Consider the following 27,198-nt stretch of genomic DNA (forward strand, 5'->3'; position numbering starts at 1 on the left):
CTATTGATATCACAATGGTCCTTCAGCCTGAGTACTGCAGAGGCCCCCAGACTTCAGTAGTTTGTCTACCAACTGCACTCACCAATTGGTTGTTCATGCGTTGGAAGACAGAATTTCGAGTTTGTTAAAAGATTCTCCCTTCTAGGCTCCACGGAAAAGGTATTTTTTAAATCTAATTTGAATCTCATGATAGACTAATTATATAAGAAAGTGTTTTCTCTTGATTCCTCTAGATATCAACTAACTCTCAATTTAGCAGTGGTTTCTTGAAAAGGTAGTCATTGAAGGAATATTCAGTACAAATCTTCTGTAGAAAGAGTATTATTAAGTGAGTTTAGGGATTCTTTGAGCATATAGGAGAATGGGTTCTGAAAATATTAAGAAAAAAATCGGTCCAAATTATGAGTGAGGATTATTTTATCTTCATTCCAATTTTTCTAACCACCATGACTACAAAGATTTTTAAAATGGATTTGTTCTGACTTTGGTAGACCCCAAATCTCTGGTTTCCTTCAAATTGTTATAGTTTCCAATACACATTGTGTTCATGGAATCTATTTCAAGATATTTGAATGTTAATTCAGATTAGACAGGAACTACTTTCCAGATACTTTTATTTACTTTCAATTTGTTTATCATGAAACTGAGTTGGTATTATCTTTCAACATATCTTTACATTAATGTTTCTGTGTGCAATACAACCATTGGTTCCTGTATCTCTTTTACACATTGATTCGCATGGATCCCAAAGGCTTTCTAAGTAAAGAGATCATGCATCTGTGCATAATCTTTGAAAGATGTATTATGATTTGGGCAGAATTATATTCCCTTAAAAAATATTTCTCATAAATAATCCATTTGTATGAGCAGGTTACTGTAAAGAAACATCCAGAAGATTAGTCACTCCAGTATTACAGGGAAGAATTTCATTATGGATAAGAGAGGAAACTGGTCATAGTCAGCTGGAAAATGTTGGAGCAGAGAGAAAACAGAAAGAGATTTTGTATGGCCAAGGCTGGGTAATCAAAAAGGAAGAATATCTGGAGAGAAAAATGGGGATGATTTGAGTAGGAGAGCTTTGCATTCATTAAGATGGAGAAGAGGTTCTATAGTTAACTCAGCACAGGAGAGCTTTTGGAGAGGTACAGGAATCTAGGTGGAGACTTTAAGATGTACAAGTATTTTTATTTCCCAGAATCAATGTTGATATCTCTAGAGGCAAGAATCAAGGCAAGAATCAAGGAAAATGAGTCCTTTTCCTGGAATAGACCAACTCACAAATATTTTTTGAATGCTGGAGAGTTAGTTAGTTAGATTGGTTTTCTGATTTGACAGTGACCTAGTTTATTATAACAGTTTTGACAGCTCAGCTGAACATCAGAATCACCAAAGCAGACTTCTTTGGCTTGAATTGTTTAGATTAATACAATTACACCTTCAGAAGACCATATAGCCCACCATGAGCCAATTTCTAAATTTTCACTGTTCAAGACAGTTTGAGGAAGGCACAATGACATTAAAAAGAAATTTCTGAAGGAAACAGACATATGGGCCAATATGGGAAAGGCCAGGGTGAACACATGTATAAAAAAATAATCTAAATTTTTTAACTATGGTTCATTGTTTAAATTTTTCTATCTTTCCCATTAGCATATTATTTATGTTAAGAGTTACAATTATCTTTTAATATCACATACTTATTTTTTGTGAATTTCATACTTGTATACAATATATTAACTGTTATCATCATAAATGTTTCTATGATATTCCTCAGATATTCCCTTTAAACTTTATTTACTGTGTTTTCATACGATGAATCCTTTAAAATTTAGTATGAACATTGGTCTTATCCACTGAATACTCGTTCTATTAGGTGGAGACCTCTACCAGGAGTACCTTATTTTATATAAATTGAAACACTTATGAAGAAAGACATGGGAGAAATACAACGCACCTTGCTGTGCCAAGGCCCCGTGGAACTCACAAGAGGCATGAAGATGTGTAAAAAACACCTATCATTATTCAGCGACGTCTTGGTTGTTTCTAATAACCTGTGAGTATCTGCAACATGCATTCCTTATTGTTAGAGGCTACACTTTAACTAGGCCTTTTTTTTTTTTTTTTACAAATATAAAATGTTGTTTTACTTCTTTTTTAAAAAAATATTATACTTACTTTATTACTTCATGATTGCAACTTTTTAGTCTTCTGTGGTTGAGGTTTGGCAGACACTCTCCTACACATTTCTCAATTTGTTTTGTCACAAGTTTTCGACACATTTTTAAAAGAATGAGTTATTAAAGGTGCTATCCTGCTATTTGAATCTGGGGAAACAATAACAAACTTGAAAAGGAGGCAGATGTGCAAGCACATGCCAGTAATTCTAGTATTGTTAAAGCTGACTTATGAGTATTGAAACTGTGGGATATGTGGACTATACAGTGAGACATGTTCCCAAGATTAAATATTTAAAATATGAGAAGTAGGTGTCCTCTTCTTGCTTATTGTTTTCAGATAGACTGTAGATAAAAGAGGGAAGGAATCCCTGATTATTATCCTTGTACACAAGTGGCAACCCATGTAAGCCTCTTGACCACATAGTTTCCAAATTAGCATTAAAAATTAAGATGCAGCCACAATCCCTACTAATAGCAATTCCTAATCAGGGAAAACTGCAGGTACAGGGTACTTCCTAGTTGGTGATTCTGCATATACTAGATAAAAATGCTGTGATTAAATGAAGCAGTATACAATGATGCACTCTAATTTATGCCCATGGAGGATCTTTTTGTGGGGCCACATCACATAAACTCTCTACTGCCCATGATCATAGCCTTCATATTATTATAGAAGGTACGAAGTTGGTATTAACATTATCAAGTTAATAATTCATGGTACATTCTTATAAGTTCATAAAAGTTTTGAGGACAGAAATCAATAATAAATAATAAAGCTTATTCAGTTTGGGCGATAAACTTTCTGATCGTCCTTAAATAGTATTCCTGAAGATCCACTTCAAAAATTGTGACAAAATGAAATGTTCAGAAGAGAATTCTTCAATACATTGTAGTTACAACCAACTGGGTAAATTTAGTTTTCAACCCTGATCAGTCACTGTAAGCTTGCAGCATAGAAAATGTTTATTAGTGTCTGATGCAGGTTCAAAATAAGTGAATGTCCTGGCTGTTTATCTACCACCCTCATCATTTCTACTCATTTCACCTTATGTCCACACTTGGAAATACTTACATTTTTAAAAGATAGTAGTAGACTCATTGAATAAATATATATATACTGATAGTGTACCTTTTAATGAAATTGGTGTAAGTGAAATTCACTTAGATTTTTGAGAGTAGAGGAAAGTTGTACTGGCTGGTTTTGTGTGGCAACTTGACTCGGGCTGGAGTTATCACAGAGAAAGGAGCTTCTATGAGGAAGTGCCTCTATGAGATCCAGCTGTGGGGGCATTTTTCTCAATTAGTGATCAAGTGGGGAGGGCCCCTTGTGGGTGGTACCACCTTTGGGCTGGTGTTCTTGGATTCTATAAGAGAGCAGGCTGAGCAAACCAGGGGAAGCAAGCCAGTAAGAAACATCCCTCCATGGCCTCTGCATCAGCTCCTGCTTCCTGACCTGCTTGAGTTCCAGTCCTGACTTCCTTTAGCGATGAACTGCAATGTGGAAATGTAAGCTCAATAAACCCTTTCCTCCCCCAACTTGTTTCTTGGTCATGATGTTTGTGCAGGAATAGAAACCCTGACTAAGACAAAAGTATAATGAATCTTTTTCTTGAATGACCATATATTTTTTTCCACTTCTGCTGTGTAGTGATAGTAATTAAAACTATTTTGAGATTGTCATTCATGGTATGGAAAGAGCATAATTATTCTAATAGGAGGTGATTGTCATTATTTCTATTTTCATGGACATTATCTCTTATCAGACATTGAAAAGAGAAGTTTTGGATGTATACATTTCTTCTAAAGTTTGGTTCATACATACGCACACATATGTATATGTATATATCTATAATTAGAAGACTTGAGGTAGAAAAAAGATATAAGTACAAATGTTTCATAAGATTGATACATGTGTTTGTAAGTTTGTATGTGAGTGTGCATGCGTATATCCTTTCACAAATATTACATTATATGCTTGTATTTTGGCTGTTACATGTTACATTAGGTAGAGTGGTAAATCTTTCTCTATAATATCATGTTTCAAAAATGTCACATGTTTGAAGCTTAGATAGATTTATATATAGGACTTTTGAATCAGGATTTATTCTTGTGTCCTATTGTCTCCTGAATCTGAGAGAGGAAGAATCACTATCTTCAGTTTTGGACCAACACATCACCTTAACAGTGTGCAATGCAGAGTTACATACCCAAGTTCACACACACACACACACACACACACACACACACACACACACACGTGCCCGCGCGCGCACAGACGCTCACACGCACACATACACATGCGCACAAGCACATGCACATTCACACGCACATGCACTTCCTCTCACACATGCATGCACACCGAGGTCATATTCAGCCTATCATAAAGTAATAGAACAGTCACAAATCTGGGAAGGATTATGTCAAAAGATAGAAGGGAAGTTAGAGAGCAAAAAATAAAAAATAAACTGGTCAGAACACAGTGTATATGTTTGTGAATTTCTCAAAGGACCAGCTCCATAGAAAAGGAATGATGGAAGAAGGAAAGTAATCCTTCCAAGATTACTACTTCTTACAAACACTTTTGATTAGATCACAATGTTTGATTCGAAGACATTTCCAATTATTTGTTTAAATTATTGGGATAAATAATCATCTTTCTGGATTCTTGAATGAGATGTGCTTTGTATGTTTACAAAAGGAGCCATTGAAGTGTGCTGAAGTGACATCTTAGTATACAAAGAAGGACAATGGAAGATTATTTTTATCCAGCCAGACAATGTTTCTATATAATTTAATTTTGAAAGATTATTAAATGTAATTAAGTAAAACACAAAATTTTAACAAATTTTTTTTGGTATGGACAGTATGGAAATATAGCAATATGGTTAATTATTATCAAAATCACAAAGAGAAATCATGAAATACATGGCCTTCTAAAAATGCCATATATATACACAGACACACACAGACACATATAAACACACATATTCATAGTATAGTCATTCTAAAATTTCTCCAATCAGAAAACAATTAGGCTATGTCTATTTGTGAGCATTGAGAAACTAGTATCCAGTAACTTCTTTCAACACAAACTTGGTTGAATTCCATCTACTTTGGCTTGAACTGTGCCTGAATGAAAAAATAGACGGATCCTCCTCTGCTCTGGGACAGGAAGAACCTGGGTATTTCTAAAAGCAATTCCCACTACAATGCAGATCAAACTAACTGAGATACTTGATTCTCTTTCTAGGAAGAAGAGAAAGTTTAAAATAAAACACATAATCCCTTTGCAATACCTGTGTGCTGTGGATAATATGGACATAATCAACCTAGTCAGGATAAATGAAATCTGCACCTGCCGGACACTTGCCCTGTTTTGGCCCACTGGAATGTTTTTGGCCACCTTTAGGTAAGACCTACACTTTGGACTTGTATTCACAGGAGGATAGCTACAGAAATTGTGGGGCAACTTAATGCTTCCTAATTCACAGGTTAAATAATTAACCACAATATTTGCATAATAAGAATCTAGTTTAGTCTGATTGTATACATGCTGTCAAGTTCAATTTTTTTCCTTTTATAGTGTCCCTAGTTTGTCTATACTTTTCAAAACATGCATTTCAAATGTAAGTATATTATTTAATGTTTGATCTAGATGTTCATCAGGACTCCAGAAGATTCTTGGGGTAGAATGGAGAGACATTATTTTCTAAGCAGAATGTGGACCAAACAAGGACTTAGAAGATACCTTCCACATTCTTTGCCCTATAATATCCAGTATCTAGGTTTTAAAAATACAGAAATTGATCTCCCTCCAATAATATTGCATATTTTACTTATATTTAACCAATACCTCCAATACTGCCCAGGTAATTTCCATAAAAATAGTTTTTAATTGAGCACATAAAAATAGCTACTCATAGAATGCTCAAGTATTTGAATATTTTGTGTCTAATGGTCAACTGATAAGGATAAGGGTCAAGGAGTAAGGTTTAACTGAATCTGCAGGTGATAGACACACACATTAGCTTATTTTGATATGCTGGAGCTCAATGTCCAGGCTCTTCTAAGCCTTCTTCAGTTAACATACCCTTCTTTACACTCCCAGCTCATCACCTCTGAATCTGTACTCAAATTTGTTTGTTCAGTATAATATATATAATACATATTATATATATATATATATAATATGTATATATGTGTATAGATATGTTTGTATGTGTAGATTGGGTGTCACAGGCATCATCCACCCTTCTGACAAAAATGATTGTAGGCAGTGAGTAGAGTAGGTAAGCAGTTAATGGTAGAAACATGAATGTGGCAGTCTTTGAACAAGAATCAGTCCATAGTTCCACAGGAATACAGCTTGAGGTTATGAATGTTAGAATCATGGCAAAAGGAAGAAAAAAATTCTGTGAATGAAAGATCTTTGCAGCATAGATAATTATTTTCAGAAAGCGGAAGCTATGTAACCATTAGCTTACAGATGAAAGAACTATACCTGATATGGGATTGTGAGCATGGGCAAGAGGAATAGTGCATTGGGTGAGGGATACTGTTTGAATCAGAAATACATTGATCAACAAGATAATGTTGATGACTATCAGACACTGAATATGTCAAATATCATTGAGGTATAACTCATTCAATATATAATTATCAGTTATAGAATGTTAGCATTGTGAATTCATCTTTATTCCATCTTTAATTAGAGTATTTTATGCTACAGTGGAATAGTGGTGAGCTTATTTTTAATTTGTACCAGGAGAGTTAACATGGTGACTCACACGAATTAAGCACTAGTTTCTAGGACCTCCTGTCTTGTATGCTAGTTCTGTAATTCACACAAGGAAATAAACAGTATTTTTTTCTTAAACGGTGTTCATCCTGAGTTAAGTGCATTCTAATGAAAGGTCATGTAACTTTCCTGTGGTTTAGTGCGAATAATGATACCTTTCTATATGAACATGTCCTCACGGTAAGAGGACACTTTCTTAATTATCCCTTTATACATATGAAACTAAAGCTAGGAGTAATTGTTGGCACAGCCATAGTCATACAGCTCTTAGAACACAGTCAAGTCTTGACATTCCCAACTAGCTGTCAAACTGTATTCAACTTCCTGTTAAAAGTGTTCCAGTGAAACAAGTCATTCAGAAAAGCAGCCATGTGGAAAATACCATCTACAGGTACACCTTCATGAGGGCCATTGGGTTTTATGAAGATTAATCTTAAAAGTCTCTCCATTGTCAAGACCCTAATCTTGTTTTTCACTTTTAACATTACAGTTCAAAAGAACAGAAAGATCGCTGGTATTATTTTATCAAAAGGTATTTTATTTGTAATTATACTTTAATTCTGTACTGATATGGGAATTGCAGTCGATTATTCATTTCTTCCTTAAAAATATATTTCATAGCCTGTCTCCAAATATGTTGCTGATTAGATGGTCATTGGATACTGCTTTGGATTCTCCTGTCTATTGTATATTTCATTTAACTTTCAGGAAGTTCTGCATTCATTGTCTCCCCTTTATATTGGAGTAAACAGTACTCTTCAGTATTTCTTTGTGTTTGACTCCATAGATGTTATTGTACCATGTCTATTCAAGCCCTCTTGTATTTCCTCTTTTGAAGTAAAGCAGATTTTTGCCTTTTCTTTGTGTATTAGTCACAGAACTTTCTCTAGAGCCACAGAATTTATGTATTTTTTTCCTATGTATTAAGGGAACTTACTGTAATGACTAACAGCTGTAGTCTAACTAATCCAACAATGGACAGCTGTGAAAAGGAAGTTAAAATATCTTGTAGTTGTTCAGTCTATGAGGCTAATTTGTTTCACCTGGTCTATTGTATCTACTAGAATCTTGAAGAAGTAGATATTAACAAATGCTCTGGCAGTAAGTGCAAGCAAGCAAAGGAGAGTGAGCCTTTTTTCCAATGTCCTTATGTAGGCCTCCATCAGAGGGTGTGGCTCAGATTAAAGATGTTTACCACCCTGCTTATATCAGGACCTTGCTGAGTTCAGTCTGACCTTGAACTCAGATCCACTCCCCTCAGTCTTTAGGGAGTAAAGCTGGGTGTGTTCTATCTTGCCTGGGCCTAAGCTTTTCATGGCCCCTATGCCTCAAGTTTTTCATGTTGAGGTCTAAGTCAGAAGCTTGTGTCTTCCAGCCTCCAGATCTGTTTCACAGGTATGCACTCCATTTCAGACTTGTAGTTCATTCCAGATGGAGTCAAGTTGACTACAACCTTGTAAAAAAAAAAGTTCTGAGGACTTTCTGTGCATCCTAGATCAATGTGCTATTACATGACCATGGTTTTGGCTTGAAACACTTTTAAATATTCCCTAATCCAATAGTGAATATTGCTGAACTACTTTCTTATATTTAACACCAAGATGATTCTTATAAACTATTAACAGCGATTAGCTTAAAATGAGATACTAGAAAATTAATTTTACTATATTGTGTGTTTTATTGTATTTGATCAGATCCACTAATGAAGCCAGGATGGGTATACAGAAAAACTTCTCAATGAAGATATTCACTGAGGACATCCCAAACTGTGACAGTGTATGTGAATACAAAACCAAACCTGATATTTCAAGTTCATGACTTGCAGAGAGACAGGCAGTTTGTAGAGTAATGGAAATGGGAGACATAAGGAGAGAGTGGAGGGGAGACATAGTGAGATTTATGTCTATAGAATATATATTTGTATGGCATGCACACATGTGACTTTTACATGTGATATATAGAAAGCACTGCGGCACAAGATTGATCCACAAGCTAAAGCAACAAAAAAGAGGAAATATTTTTCATAAGTGATTGAAAATTATGTCAGGGCATTGCATCAGCATATATTTCCAAGCCAAGTATTATTATACTAATTAAACTGCTTTTTCTCTTGAGTTGTTATTGCTTATATATTAACTCATGGGTTGTTCAACTATTATTTATTTTAAAATATTTCTGTCTAGTCATAAATAAATGTTATTTTATAATATAACCATAAAGAAATCTTAAACAGCAAAATATTATCAGGAATTAATTTGCTCTCCGCATCCACATGTTTTGCACCATTTTATCTCTTAAGCTCTGTCCTCTGCTCTTTCAGTATGTCTCTGTGCATCCTCACAACTGCTTTGGAAGAACAACTGCATAATCAGGGATCTTTATCTTAGTATTTATTTGAATGATCTAGGCATAGGGATTTCTTTTCATGTAACTTCTCCTTTGAAATCATTTTTACTAATTTACCCTTAGGGCATGTGTGTGTTTGTGTGTGTTTGTGTGTGTGTGTGTGTGTGTGTGTGTGTGTGTCTGTGAGTATGTCTGTGTGTGTGTGGTCATATGTGTGAATAGTATGTACAGTGATAGTCATGACCTAACACATATTACATAGTAGTTTTATCATTGAGTTATACACATAACTATTAAATACTTGTCTATTTTTTAGTACTTATATTATTGCTCATTCTCACTACTGTGTTCAGTGCAGATCAGAAACTTAACTTATGTAGCATGCAGAGCATTGAAGACCATCGCTACTGTAAAATAGAATAGAATGTAGCTCAAGAGGATCACAATCTCTCTGACTTTTATAAATGCTAATGTGTACAAAATGTACCTAGAGTCGATATTCTAACAAGTCACTGTTAAAATTTCAACACACTTACCAAGCTGTGTATAATGAATACCACAAAACTTGATATTCGTATTTTCTAGGTTATATAAAACAGTAAAGAGAAATTGTAGTATAAAAGTAATTACTAACCAGTGACATACATTAGGTTGACTGAAGCAGATGTGTCCTCAGGACAGCGAAGAGGAGAAGAGCAGATAGTCCTGTAGGGAACTGCTCTCTTGCCTCTGATGCTTGATTTCATCTATGGCAAATGCTCAGTATTGTACATGAGCAATCTCTCTGATGTCTTTCAACACCATGGTGACTTAGATCCAATTCCTGAAAAGTAAACATTTTTACTGATTTTTAACCACAACTCTAGTACTTTCATATATTATCCTTCCATAATTATTAAGAATTTTATAATTAGTAGCAATTTTTTTAATAATTAACATAATTATTACCTTTTGTGTAGTTCAGAAGATTGGTAATAGGTATGTACCTTATAGCTTTTCTTCACGAGATATGTTTGTTTCCCTTTTGTCCTTGAAGAGTTGTTTTCTTATTTTTATTATTAGATATATTCTTTATTTACATTTCAAATGATTTCCCCTTTCCTGGTTCTCCTCCCCCCCCAAAAGTCCCATAAGCCATCTCTTCTCCCCTGTTCCCCAATCATCCCCATCACACTTCCCTGTCCTGGTATTCCCCTACACTGCTGTATCAAGCCTTTCCAGGACCATGGACCTTTCCTCCCTTTGATGTCCAACAGGCCATCCTCTGTTGCCTATGCCTCTGGAGGTATGGGTAACACCATGTGTACTATCTGATTGGTATTTTTGTCCCTGGAAGCTCTAGGAACACTGGGTGGCTCATACTGTTGTTTCTACTATGGCACTGCAAACCCGTTTTGGCACTTTTTCTAGCTCCCCCATTGGGGGAGAAAGATAAAAAAAAAAACACATGGTCATTTCATTAGATGCTGAAAAGGCATTTGACAAAATCCAGCATTCTTTGTTGTTAAAAGTCTCGGAAAGAACAGGAATTCAGGGCCAATACCTAAACATAGTAAAAGCAACATACAGCAACCCAGGAGCCAACATCAACTAAACAGAGAGAAACTCGAAACAATCCTACTAAAATCAGGGAATAGACAAGGCTGCCCTCTCCACATTTATTCACTATAGTACTTGAAGCTCTAACTAGAGCAATTAGACATTAAAAGGATGTCAAAGGGATACAAGTTGGAAAGGAAGAAATCAAATTGTCACTATTTGCAGATGAAGTAACCTAAGAAACTCCACCAGAGAACTCCTACAGCTGATAAATAACTTCAGCAAAGTGGCCTGATATAAAATTAACTCAAACATATCAGTAGTCTTCCTATACTCCAAGGATAAACAGACTGAGAAAGAAATTGGGGAAATGACACCCTCCACAATAGTTGAAGAGTTGTTTTCAGAACATAAAAATATTCTTCTAATTTAAATAAATATCCTCTATCACTTTTCTTTCTCCATGTTCCCTCATGAATATTTAGCAATGATACTTCATATTTTTATCAATTCTTTGGTTGTTTTATTTGATTTTATGTTTATAGTTTGGCTTTTTAGGTTTGAGAGTTTTTGAATCATCTATGTATTTCATTACACTTAAGATAAACCTGTATTTTTTGCTATGGATGTATTAGGAAAATATTTTTTGCTATTCTTACTTAAGGATGTCTTTTCCTCCAATTTTTCCCTTTTTCTTATTCTTAGGATTGAATGTAGATCCCTCAGACTCTGTTCATATTTTAAAATATGTAGATGCAGATGATTTTACAATCATCTTTGATGTATAGAAATCCACTGCCAAATCACCTGCATGAATCCCAAGATATCCACAAACCACTCCCTAAGATGCACATACCTTCTCGTACTCTTGACTTCAAATACAAATATATAAAATATTGACTATTTGACTTAATATTGTAGAGATAACAACTAACTGCACTGTCCTCATGAGTCAATGCTATGCCATGGCTGGAGGAGCACATTTTACTATATTCCCAGGTGGCTTAAAGTAATCTGTTCTGAAATTCATTAGAGATAGCAACACCTCATTGTTTCACATCTAGTTTATGGATATATAATTTCAATATTTACAGGGTTTATATTTCTATCCTTTTAGAATAAAAAGGTATAGTTCCTTTTATCTACAATAAACATTTTTATGTATCATTGAACAATTATTGAAAGCCTATTTTTTCCTCAGAGTAGGAACATGTGATCTATTATAAGGTTAATCTTATCTCCTGAGAATTACTTACATATGCCTGGTTCTCTATGAGTCAAGAAATATATTAACATGTACAAAAACTCCCAGTTGCCTTTTCATTTTCATGCTTTAAAAACAGTATCTTTAGAATTATTTTGTTTAAAATTATAAACATCACCAGCATCAGGAAGAAATGCACCCATCTTTGCAATCATTAGGTAGAACTTAATATGTTCAAAATGCACTCAGAATGCAATATTTTACAATAAGGTCAAATAAAATCATATTTGAATTATTTTTCGATCTCTAGAAAACTATATTACTTTGTTGTTTTAAAATTATACAGAAGATTTAAGATATTAACAAAATATTAAAAGTTTTACTTTTCTTTAAATTAATTATGCATACTCTGTGTGTATGTGTGTGTGTGTATGTGTGTGTGTGTGTCTTCATGCATGTATGTATTTGTGTATGTGGTGTTGGAATTTGTCCTTCTAGCATATATGATTTTTGGGCCATGAGCTATATTTTCATCCACATTCATCTACATTTTGAGCAAATGCACACATTGGTTCCATCCTATTTACATTACACCAGAAGATCAGAGATGTTCTTCCACATTCTAAGATGTTTTTGCATAATTCTTAGTATATAGATAGCAAGATGTAAAATTAGTTAGTGTAAGGTATCCTTATCCTTGTTCATAAAATTCAAGTTACCTGTCATGTTGCAGTAGGGACTTGGATAAATCTTCAGAAACACACACACACACACACACACAACATACTCTCTCACACACACACACAGACTCTCTCTCACACACACATACACACTCACACACAGACACAAAACATACTCTCTCTCTCACACACACACACACAAAGACTCTCTCTCACACACACACACACACACACTCACACACACACACACACACACACACACACACACACACAATTATTTTCAGGATAATAGATTATGCCCAGTGGTTAGAAAACAATAAATAAAAATGCTGTGAAAGATAATGGATTATGAAGTGGTTTCCTTTTTTCTTGTTTCAAGGTTGCTTATGGATAGCAAGGGGGCACTTGTGATATGTTTCTTATTTAAGGGACTGTTTCTTAGGCACTAACAATGCTTATTGCAGATAGCTGATACCTTAGAAACTATCTTCGTAAAGATATACCTACCTACTCACAGTCATACACTATAGTAATATATTAGAATTCGAGTACATCAGTGCTATCTTCTCAGATTCCTATCATTTTATTTCATGCTATTTACTTCTTGCTGTCTTCCTGGGTCTTTGTAGAAGATTCTAGCTGTGAGAAGCAATAGAGATCAAAAAATAAAAGCACCTTGCTTGTTTTGGGAGCATAAAGCAATAGAGGAATTCTAAAATGCTCATTTTGATTTCCTAGTTCTATCACCATTACAGATTTCATTACTGTATGTCTGTATACCATCTAACTATATACACAGCTTGACATGGAGAGAGTAATCACCCATCTTTGTTTGTTTTGTTTTTCATTTTCTTTTGTTTTTGTTTTTCTTTTCTTTTTTTATTGCAGTTTTGCTATTCATCCTGACTTTCCTAGAACTGTACACATGGTGTACATGAAAGTAAGGATGTAAGTGATGGAAGTCTAAACAGGGAGGAAGCAAAGGGTTGTGCTCTATTCCAACCACCCTTCCCCTACCTGTCTGCTGACATAATGAGAGAATAATCAGGATGCTGAGCTCCTGCACCCACGGCTACTCAGTCTTGCTTTATTATGCACAACCTGTTACAGTTAATGTTTGAATATCAAGTATCCACATAGTTAATTTTGTGATAAATATGTTAGACTGAAAGTCTTCCAGAGATATCGCAAGGGAAGAAAAGAAAATGTTTATTTTATATTAGAGTTAGATTACAGATTTTAGATTATTAGTAATGATTAGACAATAACCAATTTTATACTTATGAGCTTCAACATTGTTTTATACCATTCTTCTCTGTACTTTTCATAGCCTTTATGCATAAAAGCAACAAACATCGATACAGTAAATGAAATAATTATGAAGTTACTATCAATGATGAGAATACCCGTAAGTTATTTTCAAGTTCTTTGGGGTTAAAATTGAATTTTCCTTTTGAGATTCACATATCTGCAAAGGTGTATGCATATAAATTATACAGATGAAACTTCATCATGATAAATTTGCATATTTTACAATCTTCTCCTTTTGGAAGTAAAGGCATCTATAATATAATAATCTAGAGAGGGACCTTTTTCTTGAATTTCTTGTCTACATTTCCAAAGAAAGGAAACTTATAGCCCTATGTTATTGTGTGTGGGGTGTATGTGTGTGTGTGTGTGTGTGTGTGTGTGTGTGTGTGTATTGGTGAATTTCACTGTATATGTGTATATATCTCTCTATCACTTCCTGTGGGTTCGTATGATGAGTATCTGAGAAACAGAGAGTGTCACTCTGTTTCTCTGTCTCTATTGCTCTTTCTCTTTCTTACTCTTTCTCTCCTTCTATATTTGGGTGAGTAGATGTTTGAGTGTCTGCTTGAATGCATTTTTGTCCCTTAGCTTAATACTTAAAAACTCTATGACACACTTTCTTGGATTTACTCATGAATCAACAAGCAAGTATAATTAATGATAACTCCAATTAGATTATATTATCCTGGAGTTTGCTAGCAATTTCAACAGAATGTTCTATTTATATTATTGTTTCAATGGATCCATAATTCTGTATGCAATAATTATGTTGTGGAACTTCTTTCCAGTATCTGGCCTATTTTCCAGGTTAGACGCATCTTCATCTTCTCCACAGAATGGTTATCGCTAAATGAAAGCCAATGGTTGTGTGTACTCCTAGGCACCCTCAAAGCCTCTCTGTTTTTTGTTTCTTGGGGTTTATTTTGGCTATTTTTCTCACTGTTGCTGAAATAACTATATTTTTCAAATGTTCTTTATCAAGTCATCATAATCACAGTGAGTATATGACTCTATGGGTTCAAGGTTGTGTGTTCATGTCAAATCAATATTCAATATCCCACTGATAGACGGAGAGACCCTTGTGGGTCATTTTGTAATAATATTGGTCTTGGTTAGTGTTGATGGCCGAATGCAATTTCTTATTCTATAAGAATAAGACCAGTATTCTTGGTGGATCAATAGACGGAGTTTACTTCAGAGAGGAAAGGCAAGTACTTCTTGATTTTCTTCTGAAATCAGTCCTGATGACTCAAATCTGTGGTCAGAATATATGCCATTCATACTAGTCCTAATAATTTTCCTGCTAGAGAGCTGGAAATTGTAAGTAAAGAAAATCACTATATTATACAGGATTCTACTGTCAGATTATTTGTGACAGTTGGTTCTTTTTGGCTCTCAGAACAATGGAGATTACCAACTCTGGTTCCATCCTGGCCATGCAGAAGCTCCAAGACCACTGCAAGGTAAGTACCAGAGAAATCTAAAGAAGGACTAGCTGAGTTCAATGGTCTATCCCTGAAATCTCAGATTTTCATTATTTAGACTTACATTTAAGTACATACTAAAACAAAATTTCTAAATATTATGCCATTCATTATATTTATAATAACTTCATTGTAGCCTTCAGGCACATTGATAACCTCATTAAGATAGAGTCTGTGAGCTGACAAAAAAATAACAGATTCTACTGTGATTTTCACTTGAGAAACTTAATTTTCCTAAAAAGAAAAACAAAACTCTGAATATATCATTTCTGAAGAAAGTAACAACAAAAAAAAATGGGTAATCATTACACAAAATCCTACTAGCTAGAGAAATTTTTCATTGATTCCCAACAGTCACATGATAGCTCATAGGCATCCAAAACTATAGTTTCAGGGGATCAAATTCCCTGGTATGACCTGCTCAGTTATCAGGCTCTATATGGTACAACAGTATACATCTGAGCAAAACAATTACAAACAGAAACAAGTCTAAAATTTAAATGAAAACACATTCAAAGAATAATTCAGTGTCTTTGAGGAAACTGCGGTCACAAGACTTGTGTGTGTGTGTGTATGTGTGTGTGTGTGTGTGTGTGTGTGTGTGTGTCCAAAGATTTCATGTAAGTGGCAAAAAAATGTGGCAAGTTTAAAACTTATTCAGTTTGCTTTGTTTTGGAGTTTTTGATCAGGGTTTAAAATCTGGAACAGTGGTAGGTTGGAGCAAACATCCCCCAAAGTTCTACAATGTGTCTGTGGACTTTGATTGTACATTTTTTTCTTTTTGTTCTTTTTAAAAGTCATTCCATTATCCATGAAATATATGGTTACAGGAAGTCCTTCCCCCTCCCCAAAGTCACCCACACTCCTAAGAGGAGGATGCTAAGTCCATTACCTGAGTCCTCACTGGGAAGGTGACAGTGTTGCTTCTGTGTAAATTGTGTACTGCATCTTTTTAAAAAATCTTCTGCCTTAGTACTTCTTTCTTTTTGTTTTTCGCTTCTGCATGGTCAGCTATTGTGGGCTCCACTTTTTTGTGCTGCAACTTGATGTATGAAGGCTTTGGTCTCCCTGGGTGTGGGTTGAAGTGATGAGTCAGGCAGGGCTGTCCTTTACACTGACTTGTGACCATCTTAATAAAAGTGTACATGTTATAAACAAACATATTCTCTTTATTTTAAACTATGTAGATTCTGTTTCGTAATGAAAATTGTAAATGTGGCCATATGTGAGTCCATGTGAAATATGCAGTTCCCTATGACAAGCAATTTCCCCACTGAATGAGAGATCATATTCAGATTACTAGAGACTTCTTGACTGAATCACCTGGTGTTCCTTCTATTGTCTTTTTAAAAAAATTTCTCACTAGCTAAATTATTGCCAAATAAATAAGAGTAATAAAATGCTCAGAAGCATTTGGATAACAATTAAAATTCTGAGATCATTAAGTGTGCTTGCAAGGATTATCTTTTAAAAGTTAATTAAAATGTGAAATTTGAATGCATAAAGTGAACTACAGAAAAGAGACAGTAACAATGTCTTTTAGAGATCAGAGTACTTTGTTATTCAACATTTTCTCATGTATTATGAAGGACACTGGCAATATTTTGATTATTTGAAGGAAACTGAAACTGAACTACTTTTGTTTTTCTTCAATATTTATTTTCAGGATTTTAATATACTAGATAATAACCAGCTCAAACCAAACTGACACATTTGACTTTATATTTCTATTGAGTCCAAGCAGGTATGAAACTCCCAGTCCTTACTTTTTTAATCAATGAGTGCTGAAAATACAAGCATGGGCCAAAATCATCCAGTTTTTTTTTTTTTTTTTTTTTTTTTTTGCTTTTTATATGATGGACACAATAGCAGTACTCAGTCAGTGAAAAGACAAATATGGATTGGCACATTCTAAATAAATTTATTGAGTGAAATCTGTGAACTTGATATCAGTTTAATTCTAAAATTTGGAAGATCTTTGTACATCATGAATTTTTCAGAAATCCCAAGAACTTACTGCTCTTGTTTGTGTCTCACTATCACTTTGAATGTGTATTTCAACCTACAGGCCATACACCTAAAACAGGCAGGTCTTAATACTGTCAAAGTAGAAACAACAAATGTGCTCATGTGGATCTAAATAAAGTGATAAATTGAAAATTTTCTCCTTGATTTTAGAGTTCTCAGCTTACACATCCTTACTTTATCATAATATTCATGTCATTCTCCTAATGCTTAGGGACAGTCTACATTGTCCAGAAGAAAGTTGAGACAGAAAATAGAGTAGTGCTTGCCAAAACCCATTGGAAGCTCACACTCATTATGATTAGTTTCAATTTATATTCTTTTCTTTTTATAGGTTATGAGTATCTACAGGAGGTCATAATGACCCACCTTCAACACACCTACAGTAGAGTAAATTCAAAAAATTCTACAGCTTTTCCTCTCTTGCCTGGATTGCTTAGGCAAGACCTAAACTTGGAGGGGCAATTCATTTTAAAGCCCCGATACTCAGCTATAAGCCAGCAGCAGAGTAAGTCGTCTACCTTCCTTCAAGTGCCCTCCTAGTTGCCATTTCAATTTTGCATAAAATATCAATGCATGTTGACATTGTTGCTTACGGGAAGGGCACTGCAGAAAACAAACCCAATACAATACGCCCCAGGTCTAGCCGGAGATCTTTATATTCTGACATCAAGTCTAAACTTGATTTTTTTGGGAGAATATCCCATTTGTTCCAGACAGATAGTCACCATAAGCTGGAATTCCAAGATGCTATATGTATACAAGTGTGTGGGCACAGAGCTTTCATCTCATTAGAATACAATTTCATGTTGTTTCATGATTAAAGCAGAGAATGACCTAAGAACTGCATTTAAATTATTGTAAGAGGCACAGAAAGGATATATGTATGGAACTGGACATAATCTGTGTCAGACTAAAGTAGAAGTAACCTTGGTGTCCAAGCTCAGACTCTAATCTCATTTTCAATTACACTAAAAGCATATTTTTGTGTGTCTTCTACACCTGCAGTTGGATTTCAAATAGACTTAATACTTAAGTTCTGGGGCTTTTGAAATTGTCTTAAGGACATTTTTTTCCAAAAATATTTTCTTGTTTTATTATTTTATTATTTTCCACATTACTCCTAAGTATCCCCTTCATTGCTTTAAATTCTTGCTTTTCTAAAAAAAGTCATTGTGTGTATGTATGTGTATACATATGTGTGCCTAAATACATGTCTATACAGATGCATACTTACACTAAAATTGATATATCCTATTCAGACTGTATCATATTACTTGTGTTTTTCCAGTCTTATTATTTTGTTTTGGACAAATAGTCAAAACTTTCTATATTGAGAAAGACCATTTAATTTATATTTTGTTATATGACTCTTTTATTTACTTTTAATACTTTTGTTTTAAGTACCATATAAGTGTTCATTATGGTCTAGTTTTTGAAAAGATGTCTTTGAAGAGAAAAGTAAACTTTGATCTCAGCTTTGAACTTACACTACAGGAACTAGGGTCCCGAGTTTGACAAAACAGGCAGTCATGTATGCATTCCCATGAAGGAGGAATATTGCTGATGATAGAAATGTAACAATGGTCCTTCTAAAAGCTCATCAAGAAATCTAAGAATTGGAAGCGCTTCACTATGACATTTGAAGAAAATATAAAACTGATTGCTGTGAATAAAAATGAGGGTAGCTATGAAAATGGATATGACTTAGTGATACAACTGCCTGTACATAGTTCAGGGAACTTGCTCAATTGCATATCATTTATCTTATGATGCAGTGCAACATAATCTTGTGAGAATTCCCATGGGATCATGTCTTAGATACATCTCACAGATTAATAACAATGTAGAGTATAGGGAAGAAGAATATAAAGATGCTACAGGACGCCTAATCCATGACAACAGGGACATTATGCAATTGAAATTTGGTTTTTTAAAAGGCCATATTACAGGATTCCAGGTAATGATCTTATCTCCTCCTTAGAATCAACGGAAATACTGAAGAAGAAGGAAAGAACTTACAGGACACGATGCTTCCCCAGGGCCTATGTGCCCCATGAGGACCAAGGGTACACTGTCCCAAAAGTTAAGAAGAAGGGAAAACTCTTTGGTAGAGAGTTGAATTGGATCTGTAAGGATGGAAAATGGCCCACCGAAATTCTGGTAGGACTCACATGATTCACTTTTGGCTTTCCTAAGGAAAAATCTGATAAAAAGACCAGTGTTGCCTGATCTTTCAGAGTTAACAGTAGGGTGGGATTTGTACAAGTAAAGATTGAGAGTCCAAACCAGTTTGCAGTCCTTCTTGCCCATGCCAGCCCTTTCACTGCACCTGTGCACGCCATTGGTCTGCTTCTCCTGAGCCAATAGTGCTGGGCACTGCATAAAGAGTGACTGGTATTTCCCTTTCTTTCTCTCAGGACATCCTGTCCCTCTTAAGAGAAAAGGGCCCTACAGCAGTAGGTATATTTAGTATAGCTCCTAGTGATGTATTGTGCAAAGGAGTGAAAGAAAAACTCGACTCTGGGCAAAAGGTGAATATAAGAAAACACTCGGTGCACCTGGCAAGCTGGATTCTAAAGGTAGGGATCGTCCTTGCATCACATAGCCTCTGGATTCCTCTGAGTCTACATGAGTAGTTTCCTTCATCATGCATTCCCTTGAGTGATAGTAGATACATAAGAGGGAAATCTGGTAAGCTAAAAGGTTCTTCTGCTATTCATCACATAAGGAGTAGGGACTCAAACAAATATCCAGTCAGAATGAGCAGTAAAGTTACTAAAGTATCTTTCCTTTGATTTTCTCATGTGGCCATGTGGATGGTCACTTCATACTTGCATAGGAATGTCACCTGGTAGGCATGCCAATTCAGACGCATTTGACTGCCAGAGTTCTTCATTCTCTGTCTTGCACTACTGTTTTTCTGAGAAGCAGATTTCTCTTCCTCAGTATAGAGAATGTGACTCCTACATGTAACTCTTTGCTACACATATCAAGTAGGATGTCATAATCTGCTTGTCTATATCTCACAAAATATTGGTACAGAAATGCAGGGCCTCATGGCTGTGAAACAAGTATTCTTAATCAGTCTGCCATACCTTCACCACCATAAAATGATACTTTTTATTTGTTATTTAAATTAAAATTCAATTACATCATTTCACTCCTTCCTTTCCCTTGCTCTAAGTTTGTTTCCCCTTAGACTCCTACTTCTGCTAAAATACATGGCCCATTTTCATCTTCTGTTATTATTATATAGATAAAAGTGAGCCCACAAATATGTTCAAACAACCTAATAAGTCCATTATCATTGGTAGTATATGAACTATTTCTGAGGTAACTATGATTGGCTTACAAATTAGGGGCTTCCCTTTGAGAAATACAAATTTCCTCACTCTTTGTAATATGTATGTGCATGTAGTTCTTTATCTAGAAGTTTGTTTTTACAAGATTTATTCATTCCCATTTAGAATTACTAACATTGATGACTTTTGTTCAGAAATTGTTTTGACAAGCATATTACATTGTTGAACTATCAAATGTGAAGCCTCTCCCACATTTCTAGAACTCCCAATGTCAAAGCAGATTTATTGATCTTCTGGTATATAATCTTTCTGACTCTTTTGACCAATGTTTGCAGCCCAGGGTTTAGGAGTTAGCGTGTACTATGTATGCAGTTTGGCTTGAAGCCACAGGATATTTTGTTTTCTGTACCTTGAATAGCTGTGGTTTTTCATAATAGTTTCCATGCATTGCCAAGAGTACCTTTGCAAGCTACATTATCTGTAAAAATTATCTTAAATATTTGGAACAGACTATGGAATCATGCTTGTTTAGAGAAACTGTGATAGGACCTTCTCTAAGAGCCATGACCTCATATCTTCCCATGCTTCTAATAGTGGATATGATTTTCTGCACCTCAGAAATTAGATACTAACATAATATGGGTTTCTTTGTTATAGTTATCATCGTTGTATATTTCTGTCATGTAAAAATAGTATTTGGTCTGAGGTATTGATCTCTTAGGTATGCTAGTTCGCTTAGTTGTCCACTAGAGGACTTCGATCTAAAAAGAGATTTTTCAGCAATCCAAGCACATTTGAACATCAGCTCTTAGTTTTCCAGTTTTTATGGACAAATCTTACTGGCCCTACACATCAGTCAACATTCTACCTTGGGGAATGTCGGGGAGCTGTGAAGAAAGTTGGGACTATCCGAAATTTTAGAGTTGAATAAGTTTTCAGTAATCTCCATAATTTGTTTTCTGCAAAATATTTCTTCTCTCTATATAAGGAGTTTCTTCAAATGATTAAAGGCAGTCTATTGACCTCTCAGCTGTATGAGCACTGGCTTTCCATACCCGAAATGGTCAGCAATGAAGAAAAACTATCAACAGCAAAGAGGTAATGGCTGGCGAATTGTGTGAACAACATCAACCAAATAGAAGTAATATTTGCTTATACACATTAGAGAATATATATCCCAAAAATATTCAGTAAAAATGCTGCCAGCAAAAGGTTTCAATTGTTCACAAACACGGAATACATTTGCAAACAGAGGTGTGACTTAGGGAGTCACAGTGGACCATGCTTATGATTATCAGTTTTGTACTACACTTAAATTTGTCATTTTGGCCCCACCCCTACCCTGATTCTGGAAAAACATTTAAGCAATATTTTGAATATACATTGTTACTTTCCTTTTATTTATGGAGGTCATTTCAAAAGATATAATTACTTTCCCCTTTTCTATATTTATAAATTGAGTAAACTTGTTTTTATCATAACTGTCTCTTTGTTCAGGCTTTTAGAAGAACTCCCGCCACTGAATGCTGCATTCCTGAGACAGATGTTTAGAATTCTAAATAAAATAGCCAGAAATTCCTCGATAAACCACATGCCAGCATACAGTCTCTCTGCTGCAATAGCGCCATTTCTTTTATGCCTTCCTAGATATGGAAATAAAGTACTGGCTACTGATATTTCCAAAAAGGTAATTGGCCATTTACTTTAAGCCTAGCTTTGATAAGCCTTTACAATGTGACAGAAAGACAGTATTACCCTCAGAGTCTGAGTTACTTTGTTGTTGATGATGATGATTTTGGCTTTGGTTTTGCTTCATTTTGTAAAATAAGTACATGTTTGAATGGCTTTCTTTTGGAGAGGAAGAATCATTGGTGCATTTTAAGTAAGTAAAATATGAATAGGTATTTGAGCTCAATGATGCAGTTTTTTTGTCAGTTGTGACTTAGAATATCCTTAGACGAATCCAGTGAGAATAAATGCTGTGAAATGAAAAAAAAAAAAAAAAAACCCTGGGTACTGGGTTCACCAACCAAGAATGAATTCTGATGTAATCAGTGTAGAATTTGTAAAATGCTACTTGTTTTCATGATGGTTTCCTCAACAAAACAAAGGTAATGCAATTTTGGATCATTTTTATCAGGTATGGTTATTATGACTCCTGATTTCTGTAATTAAATATGGCCTTGACCTCTTGATGCTGGTTATCATTGGTTTAGAGAATTATAGAGTAAAGTATTCTATGGGACCTGCCTTTCAAATATTATAATAAAGTACCAGAATTTTTACAGTATTGGTATCAAATGGTTATTTTGATTCTCAGTATTTGAGCTTCTGATTCACTATTAATTGACCAACTGCCCTGGGACCTGAAAGGAATATATTATAGGACAGCCTAATTGAGAATAAGTATTCCTCATATTGCATAGGAACAAATATCCTAAGGAAAAAAAAAGGGTTACAAAGAAACAAACACTGCAGATCCATAACTATCCAGTTTCTTCCATAGGCATTATTTTATTAATTCCCAGCATAATAAACCTGAGGATCAAGCTGTTACCATGGCATTTGCACTGAACCATCAGGGAAATATGAATGTTACCCCATAGATGGGTTTGCCTGTCTCTTGCCTTTTAGTTAGCCCATGGGACCTTTGAGTAGAAAGTTCCCTCCTTAGCTGTGCTTTTCTTTAAGCATCCTTACAAATATGCCCAGCCATGAATGTGTCCAAGACAAGCAAGGTTAATCAAGTGGGCAATATGTATAACATTCTGGGCCTCACAGGGTGAAAATTGGAAATCATCCTCTTATATGATATTGGACTGTGATGACCACACTTGAATATCTGATCTCATAATCATCTTTTAAATTTCTAAGAAGAAGCCCGCCTCGATACTTCATTAAAGCTAACGTTATCTCAGTATTTTAAAGTACATACTTTTAGCCTCCCAAATTCTTAAATAAAATGTGATTTGTAACTATGCAAAATGACAGAGACCCTTTTTGTTTGCCCTTTTTTTGTCCCAGATTTCTCTCGTAACATTCCTCATAGATAATTCTCCGAAACTGTTCGGGCTAGATATTGTTGCACTATGGTATGAAACCTCGTTTTATCATGGACCCGGAGGAAATACCTCATGTGACCAGGTTACTACATCTAATATCATCACCCCAAATGAACCAGAACATGGAGCCAGCAGCTGCCCCAAGGGGAGGACATACACCCCTGACCATGATGAACCAACAATAAGTCAAGTGGCTCCTCCTCTCTCTGAGGGCACTAACGGTGTGTATACATGTCCTACTACTATAAGTTAAAAGTTAGAATCGTTTAGCACTGAACTATGAATTTTATAACAAATAACAATGAAGAATTTGCTAAACCATGTGAAGGGACACTTCACCTGTGTGTTATAATTTCCTACTGCAAGAGATTCCCTCCGTATTTTGGTACCTCTTTGCACTGGTCCTGAATTTATGCAAAAGGTAAATCCCAGAAATGAGAGTAATTGACTAAGTATATGTTACTTACTTTGATATAAAGGGTATTAATTTAGATGTGTATTATACATTGAATAGCAATTCAATACCAAATTGGGTTTTCTCTACCTGAAATGTCTGGCTGTCCTAAATCTTACTGTGTAGACCAGACTGACCTCAAACTCGCAGAGATCATCTTGGCTCAGCTTCTGAGGTCTGGGTATAAAGGCACATGCCAAAATGCTTTTCTTTTATGCAAGTTTTAAAATATAGCCTAATATACCAGTATGGGATTCATTGACACTGTGAACTCAGATTTGAGCTCTCAGTTCGGTGGGTTGTGAAGGGGGAAACCAAGGATTGTAATAAAAGTGCAGTCAGGCAAGTTGTGTGGTGAAATTCAAATACTATTGTTAATTTACATTTGGCCATGGCAGTTCTGCCAGAAAGACACAGGTGGACTAAAAAATTGGTACTATTTTATCGCTTGAATCTAATACCTATATGCTTACCTTTCAAGACAAACCCTAAAACTACTAGGTATACTAGAACTGTGGCCATATACAACTAGATATCCAATGCCTTATGAAGTAATGTCATGATTATAAATGTTATAATACTGATTATTTTTCTGTGTCTTTGTGGTGAAGCATAAGTAATGCAGGCTATAAAATGTGAAGGTCATGCAAGTGCTAAGTGAGTTCAATTACAATAAATAATGATTTTACTCCTTTATTAGAATCAGAGACTCAAGAAGATAATATGAATGCAACCCAGCAAACAACTTCTCAAACTCCTACTGCACCACCAAAAAACCAAGTATTTCGTACTTGTCCACGGTTTATATGCTTGGACAAAATGCTACCTTCTATACTTGTGAGTTTGTTTCATTTTGGGTTTCTAAACCTGTCCTATTTCCCATAATTTCTGGGAACCTATTTTCTAAGTCAACTATTTCACCAAACTGATGAATATACAGATAACCTATTCATGAGGTCAGATTCTTTTAAAGTAGAAATAAAACCTACTGAAGTTAGAGTCTTCTAATTTAATGAAAAGTGAAAATTTGAAAAGAAATAGTATTCCCATGTTTTTCACTGATTTCAGCAAAGACCCAAACTCACCAGCTTGTTGGATGCAATGGATCTTTGGAATTGCCCAACTATCAATATTTTGAACTGTGTTAGGACTCCATATTACTCTAGAGTCTACCTTGGTGTTATTGCCTCTGGTATTACTCAATCTTATAATCAAAAATATCTATAGATTACTATCTGATATTAACAATAAATTAGATATATACATGTTTTTTGCTATACATTGATCTTTTTATACTACTGCAGTCTATGAAATTGTCACCTAATAGGCTTAGTCTATCTTAAATATGCTTCTAGATTTCCATTGGAAATATTCATTTACTGTCCAGCATCTCTTTTAGCTCTATGCCTGTGCCAGGAATTTATGCCACACGTGAACAAGTTTATCATGTTAGACACATGAGAATTACTGCCCATTCCTTAGGTATTTTAGATCAGGATAATTTTGTCATCAATAACTGTAATCATGTAATCAATTAAAATGAAAGAAAACATGGAGTAAATCTGTGTATGGTCCTCATTTTTACAGAGTGAAACCATGGTAGAACAACTGAAAATTGCTTGGGTTCTTAAATGTGACAGCATCTTTCGATAAGGATGATTTAAAATAAGAAGTCACCAAAGAAGGAAATAAAAGTCTCAGAAGTATAGTGGAAAAGGAAAGATTTCTTTAAAACACAAATGCCAGTTTTCACAGTAGAGGTCAGGGTAGACAGGAAGCCAAATAGTGATGTGATCTCTGAAAGAGAACTATCCCAATAGTTACTTGGAATGGCATGCTCTAGAAAGAACTTCAAAAAGCAAAGAAAAAGTAAGAGAACACCATTCACCAAAATGCTTCGGTGACTAGAAGTGTGATTCAATCTGGAGGGTTGTTTAATTACCAGAAACCCTTGATGATTCAAATTGGGAAAAATGGATTAGGGAAAGAAATATATTTGGAAGCTAAAAAAGAAAAAAGTGAAATGTCCTCTTCTTTCTTTCAGTTGTAGCTATGCATCCATGATTGCCATGACTCTGGTTTACCTTCAAAGACCTATTTGTGCTTTAGCTGTTTGGATCTGTTATAATAGAAGCTTGTCCTTATCCCACACAGGATATGATATCGGTCATTGAGGAAAAAGGACCAGAATCAGAAGAAGTATTCCAATCCATTTCCGATAGATCACACTTGGTCCTGAAGGATAAGATCTATACTGAGCAACACATCAATTGGGACCAAGAATCGGTACTCACAGTAGCTTACCTTTTAAAGGTAAGGCAGTATTTTGCATCACCAACATTCAGCATCCCTCTAGAGATGCATATTCTGTCCTTGAGATTACCAGATCATGACAGTTTTCTTGAACTATGGATACATGATCTCCGAATAAGAGTCACTTTAGGTAAAAGTGTGACAAGCTCAAAGATTCATCACAAAGACACAGGTGAACACTTTCTGTTGGAGGTTAACTTTCTCATACATCAGATGGGCTTTTTTGGCATTACAAATGTTCCCACTGATTTCACCTCTCTAACTATGCCACCTGAATTAATAATAGAACAAGTAATAATAGTAATAAAAGTGTGTTTTACACGATGCATGTCTTAAATCATACTTACCACACAAACTTAAGTAACAACAGTACAAAATAGCTGTTTTACCACAGACTTGTAATGTGAGAGAATTGCATGTTGCCAATTCTATATCCAGTCCAATATCTATGTCCAGTAGATATATAAAATTGTTTTCCTTCTCTAACAAAAAATAAAGCA

General features: G+C 35.0%; 1 protein-coding gene across 1 annotated transcript in view; it reads left to right on the forward strand.

The window, feature by feature from the left end:
• The window catches only part of LOC127683530 (rho GTPase-activating protein 20-like), a 574,487-nt gene that overhangs the window by 460,364 nt on the left and 86,925 nt on the right, over positions 1-27,198 (forward strand). The window contains exons 6-8 of the mRNA XM_052180846.1: positions 21,858-21,967; positions 22,367-22,556; positions 23,894-24,152. Of these exons, the coding sequence (XP_052036806.1) occupies positions 21,858-21,967; positions 22,367-22,556; positions 23,894-24,152 (559 nt within the window). The remainder of the gene's footprint in view (positions 1-21,857; positions 21,968-22,366; positions 22,557-23,893; positions 24,153-27,198) is intronic.

The sequence above is a fragment of the Apodemus sylvaticus genome, chromosome 4 (genome assembly GCF_947179515.1).
Source record: "Apodemus sylvaticus chromosome 4, mApoSyl1.1, whole genome shotgun sequence".
Lineage (NCBI taxonomy): Eukaryota > Metazoa > Chordata > Mammalia > Rodentia > Muridae > Apodemus > Apodemus sylvaticus.